This window comes from Penicillium alfredii, assembly GCF_028826965.1.
Source record: "Penicillium alfredii strain IBT 34128 chromosome Unknown utg000001l_segment0_segment0, whole genome shotgun sequence".
Lineage (NCBI taxonomy): Eukaryota > Fungi > Ascomycota > Eurotiomycetes > Eurotiales > Aspergillaceae > Penicillium > Penicillium alfredii.
Window position 1 is genome coordinate 3147955 of NW_026622698.1, and position 21002 is coordinate 3168956.

The 21002-nt window shown below is 54.3% G+C and overlaps 10 protein-coding genes across 10 annotated transcripts; 6 read left to right on the forward strand and 4 right to left on the reverse strand.

Moving 5' to 3' along the window:
- Nucleotides 1–25: 25 nt before the first annotated feature.
- NUU61_001215 (uncharacterized protein) lies at nucleotides 26–241 on the reverse strand (the record flags this gene model as incomplete). Its single annotated transcript, XM_056651797.1, has 1 exon — nucleotides 26–241. One exon carries the CDS (start codon nucleotides 239–241, stop codon nucleotides 26–28), a length of 216 nt encoding a protein of 71 aa, XP_056516647.1.
- A 492-nt stretch (nucleotides 242–733) lies between these two features.
- On the forward strand, nucleotides 734–1534 carry NUU61_001216 (6-phosphogluconolactonase; the record flags this gene model as incomplete). The annotated part of the gene is made up of 1 exon (XM_056651798.1): nucleotides 734–1534. One exon carries the CDS (start codon nucleotides 734–736, stop codon nucleotides 1532–1534), a length of 801 nt encoding a protein of 266 aa, XP_056516648.1.
- A 477-nt stretch (nucleotides 1535–2011) lies between these two features.
- On the forward strand, nucleotides 2012–3637 carry NUU61_001217 (uncharacterized protein; the record flags this gene model as incomplete). Its single annotated transcript, XM_056651799.1, has 2 exons — nucleotides 2012–2059; nucleotides 2111–3637. The coding sequence occupies 2 exons, from the start codon at nucleotides 2012–2014 to the stop codon at nucleotides 3635–3637; spliced, it is 1575 nt and encodes a 524-aa protein (XP_056516649.1).
- Nucleotides 3638–4146: 509 nt separating this feature from the next.
- NUU61_001218 (WD repeat-containing protein) lies at nucleotides 4147–7656 on the forward strand (the record flags this gene model as incomplete). Its single annotated transcript, XM_056651800.1, has 5 exons — nucleotides 4147–4319; nucleotides 4414–7073; nucleotides 7128–7384; nucleotides 7469–7591; nucleotides 7648–7656. 5 exons carry the CDS (start codon nucleotides 4147–4149, stop codon nucleotides 7654–7656), a joined length of 3222 nt encoding a protein of 1073 aa, XP_056516650.1.
- An 811-nt stretch (nucleotides 7657–8467) lies between these two features.
- On the forward strand, nucleotides 8468–10189 carry NUU61_001219 (putative MYND domain protein; the record flags this gene model as incomplete). Its single annotated transcript, XM_056651801.1, has 1 exon — nucleotides 8468–10189. The coding sequence occupies one exon, from the start codon at nucleotides 8468–8470 to the stop codon at nucleotides 10187–10189; it is 1722 nt and encodes a 573-aa protein (XP_056516651.1).
- A 294-nt stretch (nucleotides 10190–10483) lies between these two features.
- On the reverse strand, nucleotides 10484–13012 carry NUU61_001220 (pre-mRNA-splicing factor CWC22; the record flags this gene model as incomplete). The annotated part of the gene is made up of 1 exon (XM_056651802.1): nucleotides 10484–13012. One exon carries the CDS (start codon nucleotides 13010–13012, stop codon nucleotides 10484–10486), a length of 2529 nt encoding a protein of 842 aa, XP_056516652.1.
- Nucleotides 13013–13240: 228 nt separating this feature from the next.
- NUU61_001221 (dolichol phosphate-mannose biosynthesis regulatory protein) lies at nucleotides 13241–13624 on the forward strand (the record flags this gene model as incomplete). The annotated part of the gene is made up of 3 exons (XM_056651803.1): nucleotides 13241–13243; nucleotides 13298–13378; nucleotides 13439–13624. The coding sequence occupies 3 exons, from the start codon at nucleotides 13241–13243 to the stop codon at nucleotides 13622–13624; spliced, it is 270 nt and encodes an 89-aa protein (XP_056516653.1).
- A 1020-nt stretch (nucleotides 13625–14644) lies between these two features.
- On the forward strand, nucleotides 14645–17994 carry NUU61_001222 (uncharacterized protein; the record flags this gene model as incomplete). Its single annotated transcript, XM_056651804.1, has 2 exons — nucleotides 14645–14844; nucleotides 14898–17994. The coding sequence occupies 2 exons, from the start codon at nucleotides 14645–14647 to the stop codon at nucleotides 17992–17994; spliced, it is 3297 nt and encodes a 1098-aa protein (XP_056516654.1).
- Nucleotides 17995–18471: 477 nt separating this feature from the next.
- NUU61_001223 (HD domain-containing protein) lies at nucleotides 18472–19209 on the reverse strand (the record flags this gene model as incomplete). Its single annotated transcript, XM_056651805.1, has 1 exon — nucleotides 18472–19209. One exon carries the CDS (start codon nucleotides 19207–19209, stop codon nucleotides 18472–18474), a length of 738 nt encoding a protein of 245 aa, XP_056516655.1.
- Nucleotides 19210–19739: 530 nt separating this feature from the next.
- NUU61_001224 (uncharacterized protein) lies at nucleotides 19740–20404 on the reverse strand (the record flags this gene model as incomplete). Its single annotated transcript, XM_056651806.1, has 3 exons — nucleotides 19740–19885; nucleotides 19954–20223; nucleotides 20287–20404. The coding sequence occupies 3 exons, from the start codon at nucleotides 20402–20404 to the stop codon at nucleotides 19740–19742; spliced, it is 534 nt and encodes a 177-aa protein (XP_056516656.1).
- Nucleotides 20405–21002: the final 598 nt, after the last annotated feature.

Genomic DNA, 21002 nt, shown 5'->3' on the forward strand with positions numbered 1-21002 from the left:
TTTCGAATCCTCCCCGTCTTCTCTTTCAGCGGACGAACCCAACCTTGGTTGCACAGCGGGTGCAATAGTACGAGTTCATGCCGCATTGCACGGCTCCAGGGGTGGTGTGGTCAGCTCGGCTCAGGGATTGTTGGCACCGAGAACAACGGACGACATCGAAGTTGGGGGTTGAGGGAACCTCGGACGGGCGCGGTGTCCCGTCCAACTCTTGAGGGGAGGTTTGCACGGCAGGAGAACTCATGGTGGGTGTTTTGTTGGATGAAGCCAGGAGATTTCGAAAGGAATTCAGGAATCCCGTGTCGCGCATCAACCCTTTTTCCACGCGAAATCCACCCAAATTAGAAGATGCGAGGGTCGCGAGAAACTCGAGTGTTGGTGGCGTCACGACTGGGAGCCATCTCGATCTCATGTGATGGATCTTCGTGATTCTTTTCTTCTGTCTTCATGTTGATTGTTTCCTGTTCTTCTTCTTCTTCTTTCTCTGTCTCTTGTCTCTTTTCTCTTTTCTCTTTCTGAATATCTCGAGCCCATTAGTCAACAGCCACAATGTCAACTGGTCTCATTACTGTCCGGAGATGGCAGTGTGTGGCGGCATCTCGAAGCTTGCGAAGGACGACGTCATAGCCGCTTCTTCAGCGTTCAAAGGTCTTTTGGAGTCTGACGTGGGTTTCCTTGCCCCGCCATACCCCGCCATCTCATCTTCGCCTTTTGCTTTTCTTCTCATCCAGCAACCATGGCCACCGCACACCCCAATCTCTTCAGCTTCCCGTCCACCGACTATCTCGCCCAGCAGCTGCGCGGCTATGTTCTCCGCGCCCAAAATGCCGCCCTGACCCGCCACGATACCTTCCGCCTGGCCGTCTCGGGTGGTTCCCTGCCCACCGTCCTGGCGCGAGCCCTGCTGGCTCCCAGCAATGGCTCCCCCGAGGACACCCCGCAGTTCGCCAAATGGCACATCTTCTTCGCCGATGAGCGGGCCGTGCCGCTCGACCACGAAGACAGCAACTACCGTCTGCTGAAGGATGAGCTGGTCAGCAAGATTCCGTCGGAGCTTGGTGCTCCGACCGTGCACGCCATCGATGCCAACCACGTCAACGACGACGACCCCCAGGAGCTGGCCGATCTGTACCAGGAGGAGCTGATGCGGTCTTTTGCCGCCAAGGACAGCGTTAAGCTGCCCGTCTTCGACCTCATTCTCCTCGGCTGTGGCCCCGATGGCCACACCTGCAGTCTTTTCCCGGGCCACGAGCTGCTGCGCGAAAAGGACGCCTGGGTCGCGGCCGAGACCAACTCGCCCAAGCCGCCGCCGAAGCGCATCACCCTCACTCTGCCTGTCGTCACGCACGCCGTCAGCATCGCGTTCGTGGCTACCGGGGCAGGCAAGAAGGATATCCTTAAAAAGATCTTCGATCAGGAGGAGGGCCGCAGTATCCCCTCGGCCTTGGTCAACCAGGGCGGCGGCGAGAAGGTCAGCTGGTTCACTGATCACCCCGCAGTAGAGGGAATCTCGTTTCCCCGTCGCGGAAGTCTGTGAAAGATAGTCGGTTCTTAAATTGGGAGGTTTTGTTTCCTGCACCTACTTCTTTCCTCCACCTGATGGCCCGACATGGGGCTCATCTGTCGCGTGGTTGAGCTTCTCGATCCGGAGATTCTGGGCCTGGGGAATTTCCACCTGGTCTGGGATCCATCCTCAAAAGTGGGAATTTTCCTTTTTTTGGTGTTTGTGAAGTTGAAGTCGCGAACCGAAGCGAACAATAGAGAATTTCCATATATTGCGATCTTGAATTATGACGTCTCGATCGGGGGGGGACCATCAACATGAAAATATTTCTAGAGTAACATCGTAGTTATTTGAATTATTAGAAAAGTAGACAACATTGTTAACTGGCCTAGTTGCTCTCCACAGATCGTCGCGTTCGAAGGATTCACTTCGCCCGGAGCTGTCTGTTTACCTCCACACCTTGAAAACTCCCTCAACAAAATGCACTCCCATTCATGATCTTACGCTACCATGCCCATTCCGACGCGCTCGGCCTCGCTGCGCGAGCCTCGTAAGCCTGTCAGTCTCCATCCCCCCCGAATTTTGGCGATCTGACAACCAATCCTCCAGACGTCCACTCTCGCACGACCTGCCACGACCGGAACCAAAGAAGCATCCCGATCGAATGAAAAAACACACCCAGCTGGAAACTCCTCGCCGGTCGAAGGCGCATCGAAAGACAATGAGACAACCAACCGGGGAAAGACTCTTCTCCCTCAACGCAGCAACCCCGTTCAAAACGAGGGCCGTGGACTGGGACAAGTCCGGTTTCAACCACCTACCAGCAGAATCCCGCCACGTAGGGAGGTTTCGCCGAAGCGACAGCATCAGACCCCAGGAGAGAAGAAGCAGGAACTGGCAGGGTCTACGGGGGTGACGGGTAGTGCTGCGCCGACACGCCAGCAGAGTCTCATGCGCCCTGGGACATTGAGAATGCCCTCCACGAGAACCAATCCGCCTAACCCTACGGGTTCTGCGCCTTCAATTACGCCGCCGTCGCCTCGCAAGCAACCGATCGCGCGCTCCCCCGTACGGCCCCCTTCACCAAAAAGGCCTCCGTCTCCCAAGAAAACCGATATGCCACCACCACCCCGTCCCGGGCGATCGTCCTCGTTGAAACAGCCTGTGGGCACTGCAACCAAGCCTCCAGCTGCCGCCCGCGGCCATGCGCGCCATCGCAGTCAGTTTGCCCCGACGAGTACCAAGCCGACCGAACACACTCCGGCCTCAGGCCAGAAAACCCGAGCCCAATTCTCCACTTACCAGCAGCACTACTCCCCCAAGAAACCGACCAAGCCCCCGACGCCTACCCCGGGTGCTGGCCCCGAATCCAATGATCTCCTCATCCCTTCGTCCTGGCCAGATGTCGCAGCTTTGCAGACCGAACTGTTGCAGCTCAGCTTGTTTCATTCTACTTCACTGCAGCGACACGCAGAGTGGAAATCCGATTCCGAGTCCCATCTGCGTAAGCAATACGATACAGTTGCAGACCAGTATCGCTCGATGCTGGCTGATGAAAAGGAACGCCAACGCCAGGTGAATGCACAGGTTCTGGGCTTCTGGCTTCAGAACTGCCACGACCACCAGGGTCCGCACGGATTCCCTGAGCAGGTGCAGGTCCTCTCGCAAGTTTTGCAAGAAATCTCTAACCTTATTGCGGGCGGAGTGGATGCAAAGTATCCCCGCGCCGCGGACACCTTCGAGGACTGGTTCCAGCAAGCAGATGAGATTCGGCATGACCGTGAGGCAGCAGGGACAATTGATGGAGCCCTCTTCATCGACCCGATCGGCCACACATGGAAGGAGGAGCTTCATGATTTGCAGGCCAAGCTAGACCTGTGTGCGCGACAGCTACAAAGCCTGGATATCTTGGGCTTTGGGGAGATCGAGCGCTTGGAGCACTCGGCCCTCACACGAGTGGCTCGACACCTGGAGGAAGTGATTCAGCTTATGACCCAGGAAATCCGGGTGATGCGCGCCCTCGAGGTGGAGCTGGTTCGTTCCGAGCGAGAGACCGTCAGCCAGCTTGCTGCGCAGTTAACCAGTCCTTCACGAGATAGGAGAGCTCCGCAGGTTGGGGCATGGAGGAGCTTCTAAGATGCTAGAAGTGTATAGTCACCTCGAGTACATAATGTCTCTTATTGTTATTATTTTTGTCAGGTTACTCTTATAATCCTGTTAATTGCAAGGAAACCTTGGAAGTGCCAGGTTACTACGTAGTACTCCCTTAGAGGTACCTTTTGCGGTCGCGATGGCTGCCGTGGTACCTGGCCCGAGGTACCTGAGTCAGCCACTCTTCGCCTGTTCTGGATGCTAGAGATGCTCAAACCGGTTTACGCCTTCACTATCGCCTTTCTCGCTTTCTGCTTCTCTTCTCTCTGTATCTTCTCTTCATCTGCCTGCCATCCACCCTCTCACTCTGGTCTTACTGCCGAGGCGACCGAGTTGTTGTCCCTTCGGGTCTCCTTCTCTTGACGTCATCTACGAATTCGTGTCAACCACAAAGTCCAGATCAGGCTTACGTTCTCCTTGCAGTCATTCATGATGGTCGCCAATGTCACTTAACCCTGAACTAACTTGCGCGATCCTACTCCGGACTCGCCGCCATGAAAGACGTCGCCATGAAAGACTCGCTGTATGATCGCCTCTGGCGCCGGGAATGCGGGGACATGTCGCCGTACTCCGGGTTTCGGGGAATTTATGGCACGAAGGAATGGATTGATGATCTAGACATTGTGAATGAGCTAGGTGGCCATACGGGATGTGTCAATGCCCTCAGGTACGGTTTTGTGTTTCCTGTGTCCCACCCTCTCACCAGCTTTTTTTTTTTTTTTAATTGGCGGCGTTGGTGCATGTGCTAACTAAACCCTCAGTTGGTCGCGATCAGGACGTCTACTGGCATCTGGCTCGGATGACCAGCATCTGAACATCTACTCCTACCAACCAGAATCCTCCAATGTCCCGTTTGCGCTCAACACTACCGTCTTCACCGGCCACCGCGCCAACATTTTCTCAGTCAAGTTTATGCCACACTCCAATGATCGAACCCTGGTTACTTGCGCGGGCGATTCCCAGGTGCGCGTATTTGATATCGAATACTCCAGCCACAGCAACGTTGCTGCCACGTCGGCTTCTACAGCCTCGGCGCGGAGTCGGCGCTTCGATAATTTCTTTACTAGCACTCGATATCTCAATGCGGAGAACACCAATGCTAGGGTTTACCGGAGCCATGCCGATCGTGTCAAGCGAATTGTCACCGAGTCATCTCCCCATCTCTTCCTTACATGCTCTGAAGATGGGGAGGTCCGGCAGTGGGATCTGCGTCAGCCATCTACAACTTACCCTCCACCTCGGGGCGGCCAGGGCTTCATGGCATACCGCCCGGGTTTGGAACACGATGACTCCAATGTGCCACCGCCTCTGATCTCCTACAAGAAATATAGTTTGGACCTCAACACGATCTCTTGCTCTCCGACTCAGCCACATTACATCGCTCTTGGCGGGGCTCACCTGCATTGCTTTCTGCACGACCGGCGAATGCTTGGCCGAGACCTCCTAGCTGAGAAGGGTAGCGTGGGCAGCTCGACCCCAAGTGCTGCCAGTGTCGATGAAGAGATGAACAAGGCGACACGATGCGTGCGAAGATTTGCGCCGGGTGGCAAGCGTCGAATGAAAAAGCTCGACGATGGCCATATAACCGCCTGTAAAATCAGTGATGCGAATCCAGACGAGATGGTGGTGAGCTGGTCCGGAGACCACATCTATAGTTTCGATCTGATCCGAAGCCCCGATGCCCGGGAGGTTGGGTCTGGTGAAAAGAAATCAACTTCAAAGGGCACGAGCACGAGCCACAGGCGCGGCTCGCACAGTCTAAAGCGCAAGCGTCAAAAACCCGAGTCAGCCTCCTCCCACGAAAGCGGCAATCGGCATCAGTCGAGGCGTCGTTCGGTAGAGCCTGATGCATTCAGAGTTCAATATGAGAATGGCGAATCTGAAGATGTACCATTCCCCTCCCTTTCAAACACTGCATCTGACTCCCCAGAGGGTCTGCTCGAACGCGCGAGGTATTCTGTCTTGAACGATGCTCAGCGACTGAGTATGCACATTGCAAAGGGCTTGGTCAAGCTTCGCCGAGCCCTATTCTCCCTAGAAGCAACAACTCGACAAACTGCAGATGTTGCAGAGAATGATCTCTCGCTGTACGCGGACGCCTTTGCATATGCCTTGAGGCTAGCGTCGATATACCTGCCCCAGATGGATGAGGTTATGAACCAATGGGCGTACCCGATGAACCCATCTAGCGACACCGTTGCCTTCCAGCAATCACTCCGCAGGAATCGCCAAGCGACGTGGAGATTCGTTCAGGCGAGCGGAGCTCTCGCGCGTACCCTAGCGAGGCGGACAGGGGGCGCAGAAGAATGGATAGACTTCCAGAGGATCTTCCCTGCACCGGGTGAGGATGAATCTATTGATCCAAAATCGCAGTTTGGCTATGACTTTCTCAAAGCAATTCTTCTTTGGCTGCAGGGTGGCAGAGAAGAGCTCCTCGATGGATTCAAGGCTGGTCGAGGTCCTCAACGAACCCAGGGGCGATATCCAATTCCCAAAGAAGGCAATGAAGATACTATCGACACAGTCTTGATTCCTTATCTCCAGAATTTGGCTGGTGATATCCCCATCGTCAATGTGGATGCATCTCGCTTCGAGCACGATGCTACACGCATCGTCTTCCAGACTCAACGTGCAGCAGTGACAGCTTTTTCAAATGCGGTGCGGCTACCTCTGGAGGATTTGGGAACCACGGCCGCCAAGATTGACAGGCGTCGTGTGTCCAGTTCTTCTTCGCAAGTTCGATCCCTAGACCGGGAATCTACCATGAGATTTTGGATTCTTCGAGTAGGCAAGGGGGTCTTGATGGAGGCGGGTAATGGCGTCGATTACGCTTTTGTCAACCGTGCTTTCGGTGGCTTGAATACCACCATCAACGACGACTCGGACAGCGATTCAGACCAAGAGAGAATCCAGGAAGACATCGATCCCAACGAGGAGGAAGAGCCCATTCGGGATATTCACCTAGTGAACATGGGTGGTTCTGCTACGCGGCGAAGTGCGCGTCATCGCGAACTTCATCTAGGATCTTCTGCTGAAAATGCTGTATCCTCTATAAATGTTGACACTGATACCAGCGAAGATGAGACCTCCAATGATGGTGACGAGGACGAAGACGGGGTCGAGCTGTCATCGGATGAGGAAGAAGACGATGACAGCGACACCGACCCCCTTACCCGACGATTTCAAACTCGAAAGTCTCGGCGCGGTGACGTGGAGCTTGACGCGCCATGCTCATCTCACATGAGGTCCTATCGGGGCCATTGCAATATCAAAACCGTCAAGGATGTTAATTTCTTCGGCCTGGACGACGAATATGTCGTGAGCGGCAGCGACTCGGGTCATGTATTTATATGGGACCGCAAGACCGCCAACTTGGTCAATATCCTAGAGGGGGACAGTGAGGTCGTCAATGTTGTTCAAGGTGAGCGTTTTCAGGGAGTGGGCAAAAGATCAACTCTCTAACGTTATTCTCCAGGCCATCCCTATGAACCAACCATCGCTGCATCGGGGATTGATAATACCATCAAGATCTTCTCCCCGGACCGGCGTGCCCAGGAGGATGCTCAACAAGGGATTAACATCCTCGACCCGGATAACCCGGCCAACATGCTGAGCTCAGATATGGCTGAGTTCGGGGGTCTCCAGAGCCGAAAGCGAATCCACGAGAACTACCGCATAATGAGCCAGAACGACGTGGAACGCCGCGGCGGCATGAGCGAGGCCTATATCACTGTATTTTCTACCCCATACCACCCCCAGTTCTGACCTTTACCCATCCCGGGGAGTCAGTTGAGATTTCCCACTAACTCCGAGCAGAGAAGTATGCTGGCTCGTGTGGCTGCCACCCTGAGAGGCCGGCAGGCTCTCGGGGCTGCGACTGGCGGCCTGGCCGTCGAAGATGGCGAAGATGCCTCTGTGGTCCTGGATGAGAACTGCCTGGTATTATCGTTCCTTTTGTTTCTGTTTTAGAATGGAGCTGATTATGTGTTGCTTAGGTGATGTAATGAGACGCAACCATTTCTGGGGCTGGGGCACGGCGCACTCGATTATATACTCCTTTGTTTTTTTTTTTTTTTTTTTTTTTCTTGTTTCATAATCAGATTGACGACAAGCGAGGGGTATTAGAGTTTGTCTCTTCTCTTCTCTTCTTTTCATTCTGCCGTCTTGCCAGTGGCATTTATCAAATCAAATTGACTTCGCCAAGCGGCGACCCTATCTACCTCGCTGTTAACTATTTTGATTCCTCGTAGACCCGAACACAAAGGCAATGTACCAAGCAGGATGGGGAATGTCAATACACACGTTGTACTTCAATTTAGACCCTTAAACCTGCAAAGTCCGGCAGGTATGGTTGCACGATATGTTTATTTAGTTCATCAAAGTTTACTATCAGATTTCTGCTATGTATAACCAAACTATACGTCCGACAACCTTAATGAAGTGGTACATAATGGCTATGTTCCTTATTTCCCTCTTAAGAACATAGATTAACAGCCTTGAGTGTTGTATAGGGTGCACCTTCCTCATTCGGCCACGACGGCTGATGTGTCCCACGTGATCTTATCGAATTTTTCGATAAGCCGCGTCGCGGGGCTCAATTCTCTGCTTCGTTGCTCTTGTCTGCTCTGTCTTGCATGTTTTGTCAATTGCGTTAGAAATCTCGCGCTGGGGGACTGGTCGACATATAATATTACTCCAGATTCTTGAAGGGGTGAAATCAGCCTTTTCTGGCGTGGCACCTCGTTCCTAGGTCTTATATATACCTCCGACCCTAACAAGTACACGACTTTCTACCTCGTGTTAAGAAGACACAGAATGCAGTTTTCACAGGCTTTGCAATTTCGCGCCGACATAACCATCCAGCTCTATGCTGACCCGCATAATCCCCACCTTTATCTCGAACGAGGGTTGCTATATGAAAAGCTGGGGTTCTCTGATTTGGCGGCGGCAGATGCCTACCGTGCCTTGTCCCTGCTAGAGTCCGTGGTTGACCCAGACGGATGTGAATTCCATGCGAGACGCAATGTGGACTCCCCTGAGAAGGGGCCCTCGGCCACGACCCCGGGAGAAGACGCCACCAACGACAGCGATGACGAGGACGAGGACGAGGACAAAGACGACGGGACAACCCCCATAACACAGGAGGAATATGATGTGCTGGTCGGACCCGTCTACGCGCTTCTCGTTCGCAGTCTGGTCCGCTGTGGCTGCTACCGCGATGCGTTCGAGTTTGGCGTGCGCGGCCTAGGGTTGTTGGGCGATCTTGCTCGCCAGACAAAAGAAGCTGCTGCGGCAGTGACCGCGCTGTCTGAGCAGATGGAGCATATCAAGCAGGTGTATATCTCTCGTACAGACGCCAGCAACCAGTTGCCGTGGAATGCCATTGACTCTAGTGTTCTCCCGGCTCAAGGATCTGCCCGCCGCGTTCTCTATCCGTGGAACCAGCATGAGCCTGATCGTCGTGCCCCAGAGACCCTACAGTTGCTGAACGACAGATTGGTCGACGTCGCACCTAAATGTGAGGTACGCGCGGTGGCCTTGCCTGCACTGCATGATGCGATCCCCGATTCTTCTGCCGAGCCCGGCGTCTCGGTGCAGCTTGGTCTCTTCGCTAAAGAAGATATCGCACCTGATGAGATAATTTTGCGTGAATCGTCGCTTCTCACCGCGACGAACCGTCTCCACGATGACCTCTGCGATGCCTGTAATGCGCCGCTCCCAGAGCTGTCGGCTGCAGAGCCGCCTGTTGGCTGTGAGGGCGGATGCGCCGACACCGTCTTCTGCAGCCAGTCATGCCATGATGCCGCGCAGCGCATCTACCACGGTGCCATCTGTGGCTTCGAAGATGGGCTCGAGTCAATCGGCAAAGATATCCCCGACCCCAAGGACAAGGCAGATTATCTGTATCTCTTGCTGCTGGGCCGGGCCCTGGCTATGTCCGCCACACAAGACGTCCACGCACTGGACCTGCCAGAGGTCAAATACATCTGGGGCGATTTCCACGACGTCGATCTGGACCACGAGGAGCTAGGCAGTGGTTCATCCGCAGAAGAGGATGCCTCCACCTCCCTCCCATTCTCCTTCCAGCTCAACATCCTCCAACCCACCCGCTTCCTCGAAGAAATGGGTCTCGACCCGTACACCACACTGCCGCGCTACGACACCTGGGTCTTGAACACGCTGTACGCCAAGTTCCGTGGCACCGCCTCCGGCCGGCTCTCCACGTGGGATGGCGGGCCCGAGCTCTGTGCCGTGCATCCGCTCTGGTGTCTGGCGAACCACTCGTGCGATCCGAATGTGCGCTGGGAATGGGGCGGCGAGATCACCTTCCGTGCGCGTACCACCGCCGAGAGGCCCGTATGGACGAGGAAAGACGAGCGCAAGCAGTGTCATGTTGGTGGTATTGCCAAGGACCAGGAGATTGTGAACCATTACTGTGATGTTGGGTTGCCTGTTAAGAAGAGGAGGGAGTGGGCGTGCGGTGCGCTGGGGGGTATGTGTCGGTGTGAGAGGTGTGTGTGGGAGGCTGAGGAGTAAGATGTTTCTTCGAGGGGAGAGATGTTGCTTGTATATGAGATACCCATTAGACTTGGATTTGTGACTATGAGCGAGATAGTGCATGTTGCATGGTGTTCGTGGATTTGCCTCGATTGAGACGAATGTGTTGCAGAATGGTAAAAATACATCATGGGATCAATTTCTGCTTGTGAGATGGGGTTTGATATCCGTATCGCTAGTTCCAGACCATTACCAGTACCAACCATATCCCGAAGTACGACCAAACCCACCCCTTCCTAATCCAACACTACTTCCCCCTGTAGTGCGAAGCACTTAGCGGCGCCGCGGCGGTGTTCGAGAGTAGCTTCTTCCGCGCGGTTCCTCTCGCCGTCTAGGCGGACTGGGCGAGCGCGATGCAGACGCGGCATGTCCGCCACGAGGCGGAGGGGATGCAGACGCCGACGAGTGTCGTCGTGCCCCTCGGCGGGGCGGCGTGACAGACCGGGAGACCGACCGCGAGTAACTACGACCCCTTTTGCTGGCTGATGCTTGTCCGCCACGGGGCGGAGTGACGGACCGAGAGGCCGAGCGACGAGACCGGTACGGACTGCGACTCGGGCTTCGTGAGTCATAGGAGCGAGCTCGGCCCCGTCGAGAGGGAGTGCGTGACACGGACCGAGACACAGACCGAGACACAGACCGAGACACAGATCGAGACACAGATCGATCGGACGGCGTTCGAGATCGACTGTACGAGGCATCGCGACGGCGACGCTGAGCGGGAGACCGTGACCGCGAGGGAGTGTAGCTCCGGCTGCGGGATGACGGCGTGATTGAGCGGGAGTAGGACCGGCCACGGTCACGGGAAGGAGATCGAGAGTATGAGTACGAGCGGGAGCGGGAAGATCGAGTGTAAGATGAGTATGAAGAGCGAGAACGTGAGCGCGAGCGCGAGTCGCCTCGTGCTGGCAAGGCGGGCACGGTCGGCCGAGGAAGGTTTTTGAGATGCTCGCGCATGTCTTCTGTCAAGACACCCATGCCAATGCTGGTGAAATAGTTAATCGAGAACCGGGTGTGGCGCGGGTTCTCCGTTGGGAAAAGCCCCTCGAAGCTTGGGCGAAGAATTTCGTCCCGGAAGCGGGCCTGCAGCCCAGCCACGCCCATGTTCTCCGCAAGGTCTTGAAAGAGGATCTTGATAAAGATGCGGCTGCTAGATGTAGTTTCTTCCTCGTTGATATGGACCACCGACAGCACATGCCACCCGACAGCATCGTTGCTGAGAATATGGCCAAAAAAGCGGGCAATGTTGCGGAGGCGGTTGGTCTCGTAGCGATGGATGGTATCGTAGTATTTGGCAAAAGCAGCCTCGAACAGGTCGGACCAAAGCCGGTTGATCTTGGCGAACCGTTCGCCGATCAGCCCATAGAACTTGGAGTAGGTTCGTTCCTGGGAGCAACACTCGATGATCATGGACGGCAGCTCTGGCTCTAACCCTGCCGGCAGATTGATTTTCATCAGTTTGTGGCAGCATTCTTCAAAGTCAATGCTGGACATGATCGTGAGGTAGATCGTCCGGCGGAGGTTAACAAGATTTGTGTTGCTCTGGTCCTTGATGTCCATTCTTTGTTCTTCCGTGTCGGATTCTTCATCCTCGCTCTCGTCCTCATCCTCGTCGTCCTCATCCTCCTCATCGCTGCCCTCACCCAAGATCTCGGCCTTCAATTTCTTGTACGCCTCTTCGTGTTGCTCCCACTCGGAATCATGTTTGAAAATATTGAGTGTGTCCTGCGTTTCAATCTCGTCGTCCAACCCAAGCCGATGGGTGATTTGGTCTTCTTCCTCCACTAGATCCAGTTCCTCTTTGACCGCCATGTTATTCTTGTACCGGTCCTTGCGCACTTGGAACAGGACCTCGATCATATATTGCACACGCTTGTCGATGTCCGACTCGTTGAGGATGTTTCGGAATTGGTCGAACACGGCGAGCGCGATCGGGGGATTCATTTCCTCCAAATGCTGACCGACTTCGCGGGTGAGACCCACGGCGATTTCGACACTGTCATCTGTCGGCTTGTGCAGTAGAAGCAAGAGAATTTGGGCGGCAAGCATCTCGTGCACGACCTGCTGGTTGCAGAGATGGGCAATGAACGTCGTAGACGAGATACAAACGGCTTTGTCGTTTCGTTTGAACGCCTTGCGGAACTGGATGATCAATCGAGAAAGTAGCAACTCTCCCACCTGGGGAAGCTTCGTGTTGACAATCGCCGCCATCGCCGCGTAGATGGGGGTGAAGGGCAAACTGGCCGCCTGGGCCTTCATGATGGACCGACAGAACAAGCCACGTCCTCTCACCAAGTTCTCCCCAAAGAGCTCGGGAACGATGTATTTGATATTCGAGACATTGACCTTATTGATCAATCCGTTGATTGACTTCTTCAGAGCTTCCCAGGCCATGCGCTGGTATTCCTTGCTGGTCTTGTCGGTGATTTGCGCCTGTAGAGTGCGCAATCGTGCCGGCGGGATATATGTACCGCCCGACCGCATATTAAGCAATTTCTCATATTCGGCCTTGGCTGAGGCTTGTTTCTCCTCATCGGTCATCGGCTTGCGCGCGGCTTCCTTCCGTTCGTGCTCGCGAAACCGCTCGGCGAGTTGTCGCTCCCTTTCCAATGCACGGTCTGGATCCATCGGAGGTACATCGCCATTGTCTCTCGAAGAATCACCTGGTGGTGAGCGTCGACGATTTGGTGACGGAGACCGGGACGGAGGTGAGCGTTTGCGAGAGCCTGCCGCTGGAGAGTAGGAGGCGCCCGGTGGAGGCGTCGGCACGCGAACCGCAGACTGCAAAACCGGATCCTCCATAGTGACGATGAAACAAGGGTGTCCGTCGAGATTTTGGTGGACACCAGGGAGGCAGGTGGTGCGAATTCAGACGGTGCAGGAGGAACCCCCAGCAGGAGAAAGCTCTGGCGTGGATCACGTGATCCGGAGGCCAGGTGGGAACGCCTCAAGCTCCTGTGTTTCTTGCAGTCTACTCATCGACCTTCCTTGGATTTCCATTGCGTCTTTGAGCGCCCATCCATTCTCAGAATGGTAAATGCTATGTCTTCAATTCCTTTGCGGCCTCTTACTAACACATCCCTCTAGCTGGGCCAACTCGTTGGATCCGCCATGCTCCTGGTCGCAACCGCGATCTTTCTATACTATACTGCCTGGACGTTGCTTATGGTAGGCCCATTCCGCTCATCTGATTTGTGCTGTCTTTCGTCCTTTCTGACTTATTCCCAGCCATTCGTCGACCCGGGCCACCCTCTCCATGACCTCTTCCCTCCCCGTGTTTGGGCCATTCGAATCCCCGTCATCCTCACTCTCCTAGCTTCTGCTGTGGTGGGCACCTTTATTGGGATTGTGATGATCAACAGCAACAAGAAAAAGGCGGCCAAGGCTAAGGCTGCTGCGAAGAAGAAGACCTGAGAAAAACGGTGCTGGGTTAGGGGGGGGGACGAATGGCCGGTAGGCCGCGTGCTCGACCATCTCTCTCCCAGTCTGTTTGCGCCATCCATTTCTCATGTAATAATATACCTTTCTCTGGCATGCCATCGACATGTGCGCTCGGATCCTTAGGAGCAAATGATATCCCTTTTCCCCCGAGTCCCCGTGACTTGGGAGTCATCCATGACGCCACCCTGACCGATGACTGTGCAAACAAAAAGCAAGACAGACGGCTGGACTCGGCATTCTGAGAGTTTACCCAGATTACCCTGAGTAGAGCACAGTTCCATGGAAGAGAGAACCTCGGGATTCTGGAATCTTAAGTAAGCATGGATTCCCCTCATACCTTGCAGGTGACCAGGTATCGTAAGGGGGGCCAGAGTTGCGATCCCAGAGGTACATGGTTATCAGTGCGAGATAACGTAGGGGCTGAAGTATCGTGGGCAAATGACGGGGTCACTCCGTTCCCCGTGAGTCAGGTACCTCACACCTGACCTGGGGTCAGCTCCCCCTCCCCCTCCTCTTATCGCCATAACACCTTCTATTCCTCTTGACTCATCTTCCATCTAAATTTGACTGTGAATGCTTTGAAACACCTTTTGTATTTTTGTCTAATCTTTACACCAGCGACAACTATCTAGCTGTGCTGTGCGCCCTATCAATCTTATCGAAGCTCCCCCGCGTGTCTAGAGTGAAGTCCCACTCCAGATACGCTTGACCCTACACCAACAGCCACTTTCATTCCATTACAGATATACCATATTGATAGAACCAGGGTATGATCTCTGGAATCTGCTAGTGTGGTTTGATCTAAGAGCTTACCCTGATTCTAATAGAACCAGGCCCTCCTCTCATTCTACTTCGCAAGATCCCCTTATCCAAAACACTGAACGTCGGGTACAGAGTGGCCCGGCACTCCGTTCTCAGACCTCAATACAGGTCCTGGGAGCGGTTTTAGCTATCTCAAATTCTATTGCCTCTTTCGAGGCAGCCTCCATTTGAATGCCCCCGGCCGCGCCTGACGATTTGATCCGCCAGCATAGCCGGTCCCTTGGAGACGACCCTTCCTTGGTTCCGGATCATACCCGACCGATTCAAGAGCATGAACCCAGCACGAAGAGCAAAAAGAAGAAAGGTGGCAAAAAGAGCAAGGCGGCTAAGGCAGTGACCGAAACGCCTTCTGAGGATTTGTATGCACCTACGTGCGATTGCTTACTATGTAGAACCCACCACTAATGCATGGTCATAATCATAGGATTCAACCCTCTGCTCCACCGGATGAACCCTCCTCCTGCCCCGACCCATCTTTGGATCACCATGCAAACACAATCACCTCACCAGTTCTCGATGCTCTCGGGTCCCTCGGGGAGACGACCGATAATGATCTCACTCGTCGGACCGACACCTGGGCCCAATCAGTCCCTTTTGGGAAGAGCCCCCCAACTGATCTGATGGACGGTGAACCGCCTAACTCTTCGCCTCTCAATTTCCCAACCATCCACGAGCGAGGCGGCTTCAGTCATCCCTCCTCGGCATCCCCTCCAGCCCAAGCACAGCCATTCAGCTATGGGAATGGTTACCGCACCAGCATGCAATCCCGACAACCGTCAGTAGATAGGTGGAAAAGCCCTTCTTACGGGAGCCCTATGAGCAACCAAGCGCCTCCCCCTCATCTTCCGCAGGCCCATTTCTATGGAGCACCTGACATCGATATCCTTCCGATTCCAGACCGGCCAGAAGGAGGATACTCTTTCTGTGGTTTCGATACGCTTCCGAATGCGTTTCCAAAGAATTCACGAACAGGAATGAATGTCTTGCTTGTGGGGATGGACGGTGCGATAGAGATTCTCGCCGTCGAGGAGAGACGATCTCGTCTCGTGGGGCAAATCACGGGTCTAAACGGTCGAGTGATTAACGCGAAAATATTGCCGGGATTTCCATCGAATGACGCGCTTTTTGCCTCACGCCCACATGTGGCTGTCATCGTCCATGGTCCTTTGCCCTTGAGCGAAGAGGAAGGTCGTGTTTCCTCTGCGGGCTCGGACATAAACGATGGCCCACCATCTGTGGCGCGAGGCCATTCGAGTGATAGACGCACAGCCAGAGATGACATTCAGTTTTATCAAACTAGGGTGGAAGTATATTCCTTACGGACGGGCGAACATATCGCGACGCTCTTTTCCAGCCAGCCCGTGCCGTCTCTGGAGAATATCCCAGGCCTCCCTTCCTTTGCCCCTTCACCTGTTGGCAGCCTGAGACTGTTCACAAGCGGGAACCATATCATACTGGCGTCGGGGATTAGTGGAGAGGTGTATGTTTACAAGCATACTTCGTCCGCACTGGGTGCGTATCAGTGCCTGGGCAAAACGTGGACAGGTATTCAGTCTCGAGAGGCACGTCGCTACTCCACCTCTTCGAGTTCCACGGATCCGGAAGGGTCTCGCAATGACTCGCCTCATAGCTCATCAGCCACAGAGAGGCCGATATTGGCGGTGCAGGGCAGATGGCTGGCCATCATACCTCCATCCTCGACTTACAGGGCATCGCTTCAGGGGACTGTGCCTGCGAATTTGATTCACGGAAAAATTCCAGGAATTGAGACCCGCAGTCCCCCGAATATGCCATCAGTGAACTGCGCGACAGATGTGGGCGAGGGAGAGAGCTTCCTCGACAAGGTCGCTAGGGGAGTCACCCAAGAACTTGTCAAGGGCGCCCGTTGGATGGGAGACCAGGGGATGCAGGCGTGGAACAACTACTGGAACGTCCAGCAAGCTCCGGGGACACCCTCTCGGCGGTTAGTCCCGGGACCGGACTCCCAAACGCAGGCATTTGGCGTTTTTCCACCAACACACGCTCAAGATACCTCGGCATCCTCCGCTGCGGAGCCTGACGCAGTCTCCATCATCGATTTAAAGCGTCTTGAGGACGGCGCGGAACCGAAAAATGCGTTTCTTCACCCCGTGGCGACATTCCAGGTTCCCAATGGCTGCAGCTTCCTCTCTCTCTCCCCGAATGGCTTGATGCTTTTCACGGCAAACAAGAAGGGCGATGTCCAATATGTTTGGGACTTGATGCAACTCAAACACTGTCGAGCCATGGCTTTCATGACCAACAGCCAGGCCGCCCATAGCCCGAATGTGCGCCAGGTGGCACGATATGCGCGGTTGACTACGTCGAGCATTATTGATGTTATTTGGACTGCCCCAGTTGGAGATCGCTTGGCAGTTATCACGCGCAAAGGTACTGTCCACGCTTTTGACCTACCTCGGAGTGCCTTCCAATGGCCCCCTTTCCGTCGAGCACGACCGGCAGCGAGTAAGTCTCCGGCGACTGATCCCGCGGGGGATGAGTTGTCGGGACAGGGGAATGCGGGAAACCCACTGTCTGCAGCTATGAAGCTAGTGGGTGGCAAAACCCAGCCCTTTTTCTCTGCCGTTCGAGGTCGTGTTCCGTCATCCGGTGCTGCATTGCCCAATATGACTGGATTCGCCTTGCCGTCTGCAGCTGGTATGAAAGGTGGGAAGGTGGTCGCTGCGGGCCTCAGCAAGTCGATGGGTGCGGCGACAGGCACTGTCAATACTCTCCGACATGTAGGAGAGAACCGTCTTCATTTGTCGGGGCTCGCTAGGGATCCTGCACCGTCTCGTGTGACATGGGTTTGCAACAAAGGAACTATCTACTTGGGTGTAGTCGATGACGGATATTTCAAACTGTATCGCCTCAAGCGGGCCGTGCCTACTAACAAGAACCGGCAATCCCACTCCATCATCGGCGGCAAAGAGGTTCAGTTCCAATTGCCCACCAACCTCCAAACTCCGTGTGGGCCAGCGCCCCTCACAGCTTATGATCCAGAGCTTGCCATCCATGTCGGTCTGGCCTTGCCATCTGCCAGCTCACAGCCGCCGAACACCGGAAGAGCATTTTGCCAGCCTCTCTCACAAGCTGAAATCGAGACCAATACCCCATACCAGCCATTCCACACGGACCAGCGAGTTGGGCTGTGTGTCTTTTCCGCTGGTAGTGAAGAAAGTGACTCGATGGTGTCAGCACCTCGTGGTCAGTGGGTCTTTGGCGATGATCTCCCGACTACTACGGTGCATGTGAGATCCTTTAACAACAGTAGTGATGACCATGGAGAGGATGAAGACGAGAACGCCGCCATCCACGGACACTCCCTGGGAGCCGGAGGAGACATTGAGAACCACATCACTTTGGGGAACAGCACCGGCAACGTCGAGGAAGTGGTCATCACCACGCGTCGGAAGAAGAAGCATTCCACTCCGTTGAAGGTGGATGACGGATTCTTCGAAGACGATTGCGAGGTCCTGGATTTCGCACGAGACCGCGTCTGATACTTGGCGTGTCTCTCACTCTTTTTTCTTTATTTCTATCGTTGATTTAGAACTGATGTGCCCGGGCGGCGTTGGTTGAAACCCCTTTCGATGTTGTTGGGCTATACCTCTTGAAACCATATCCACATACCAATAACTCTTGCACATGTTTACCTTGAGTCTCGGCTTTTGACCCCGTTCGACATACGATATTGCTCAAACCCCAAATACCCACATCCTGCGCTGTGTTTCATTTCGGAGTTTTGATAGATTGGAGGCTATTTGATCATTCACGCAACACCTTTGTTCTTCTGTTTCTGTTGCTCTGGGCCCTTCTCCACTCATTTACAAGGTCCCATCGTTTGGTTCTTTTGGTTGCTTTACCAGGGAGAGCGAGAGCTCATGGCATGGGCAATAGTACACGATTCAGAAATACATAGTGGTGCTAGCACCGTGATCTAAGAGTAATAGTAGGACTCTAGAATTATGTATCGAATTTCAAGTAGAACCAGCAGACATCCCCATTTCCTCTTCCCACCACCCACGGAATATTCGTAGTCTCTCCGTCCGCACTCGGGCCATCTGTCTCCCCGTCTCGGTCTTCATCATGCCCTCCAACTTCTCGAGCTTCTCTCCAAAATGTTCAATGGCATTGTCCATCTCCCACTGCCCCTCAGGCACAAACCTACGCCCCTGTGCCCCAAGGAATGTGAAGCAGCGTCCGATCCCAAGCGCCCCGATGGCATCCAGCCGGTCTGCGTCCTGGACGATGGCTAGCTCGGGGTACCCTTGCTCGATCAGACGCTGGATTGCTGTCGGGTCCTTGCATTCCGTCGTGTACGAGACGTGCGATACGATGGTTTGCACCTTGGCTGAGAGGTCTGGGCTCGCTCCGTGGGCGAGGAGGGCTTCCCGGACCATGGTTGTTGGGTCGAGCGAGGCCTTTTTGTTTTCTGATGTGTCTGATGTGCTCTGTGCCACCTGAGAGATGTACTTGCGGTCTCCGATGTCGTGCAGTAGAGCCGCGAGCTGGACCACAGTGCTGTCGAAGTGCGCTGCTGGATCCAGGGCTTGTTCTGCGGCTAGGATGGTGTTGGCTCCGGCCACGACTCGGTGGACATGTGCTGGGTTATGGGATGGATCGTGGCCGGACATGCAGGAGCTCACGAAGGCGGACATGGCGGCGAAGAGAGACTCGCCACAGTCCATTTTCTCAGCCGCGAACGCGGATGTCATGTTTGTGGCTTTGAATGTCTGCTGTGGTGCTTCGAGACGGTGGAATGGGTATGCAAGCCGACTCAAAATGCAGCTGCGTATGCTTGTAGATTTTGATGCCTTTACCAAATACTTGAGATACCAGACGTTGATTGGCGTGATGTTTCTGGATCTACGATCTTCGGTGGGGAAAACAAGCGAGAAAACCCCGCCTCCGCCTGCTGTCCAACTCCGTGCATATTCGAATCTGATGGAGGCTTCTTCTAAGTTGTACACGACGTGATTGTACGACAGTCCATGTTGGGGATCTGTGGGGAATGTGATCAACACAAGGTCTACGACTAGAGGGATGTTTACAGTTGTCAAGTCGTGTTCAATGTTCCATTATTATCGTGTCATTCACAGAGCGCCCCAAGGATCATGTATCGAAGACACAAAGGGGCAATGCTGAATTGCAAGAAAATTAGAGGCACGCGGGCCACGCGCTGCTCTAGACCGGGCCTGTCACAAGGAATGCCACTGGGACAGATCCAGGAATCTTTGGGAGAGAATTACAGAGCGAAGGCCGCAATGACCAGACCAAAGAGACCGGCGGCGGAGGCACCGAGCTTGACATTGGCGGCAGCATTGCTGGTCTCGGCGGCACCCGAGGAGCTGGTCGGGGAGCCCGAGGTGGAGCTGGTCTTGCTGTCGGACGCTGTGAGATATGTTAGCATTGCCATGAGTAACGAGTAGGCATAGCAAAAGAGGAAGACATGGACGTACACTTGGTGCTGTCAGAGCTGGTCTCGGTGGCAGCAGAGCCGGTGGCAGTGGTGTCGGTCGTGCTCGTCTTGGTGGTGGCAGCCCCGTTGGCCGGGAAGAAGTGCGAGCTGAAGCAGTTCTGCTCACACTGGGCGTACTTCTGGGTGTCGGCGGGCGAGCCAGATCCCTGGGGGCAGGCGGACACGCAGCTGTTGGTGTCATTGGCCTGATTGTCGTTGGGGCAGGGGACCTTGTAGCACTTGGCAACACAACAAAGATCCTTGGAGTCACCTACACGCGGGAAAAGGTCAGTCAACTTGATTCAACACCAAGGGATTGGAGATCATCACGTACAGCTCTTGGCACACTTGACCTCCGCGCTGGTCGTGGTGGTCGAGGGTTCGGCCGAGGTGGTGTCGGCAGCAGCCGCCACGGCCAGGAGGGTGGAGAGAGCCAGCAAGTTGAGCTTCATGGTGGAGATGGAGGTAGATGAGAGATGGTGTCGATGTAGATGGTAGAAATTAGATAGATAGTGGAGTTGACAAGTGAACGAGTGACAGGTGTGGAGAGAGAAGAAGAGGAAGAAAGAGGGAGATGGGCAATTAAATAGAAGAAAAAAAAGAGTCACTTAAAAAACAGGCAAACAACGTTGTATCCCCTCAGGGTTTATCGAGACAAAAAAAGATTGTGGCGGCGGCCTCTGATTCGCCGTGTCTCAGATGCTCCTAGGACATTGGTGTCTGTTCCTCTGTTTTCTTGTTTTTCTTTTTCTTTCTGTTTCCTACTTTCTTCTTTCTTCTTTCTTCTTTATTGTTGGCCAAATCCCGAGTGGCAACAGCATCTTCCTTGCTTGGGCTTCATCGCCCTCGACATCTTCTCAGGGACTTGGAGGAATTGGCCCCTTGACCTGGCCAGGGGCTGTTGACAGGGAAGAAAGTGGATCTGTCAAATCTGGGGGTTCGGCTATGCCCGAGCTGATTTGCGCATTTGCCGGGCGAAACTAGAATCCTGCTATTGCCTGACTATTGTGATGGATCATTACACGGATCCTAGCAAGGAGTATGTTATTA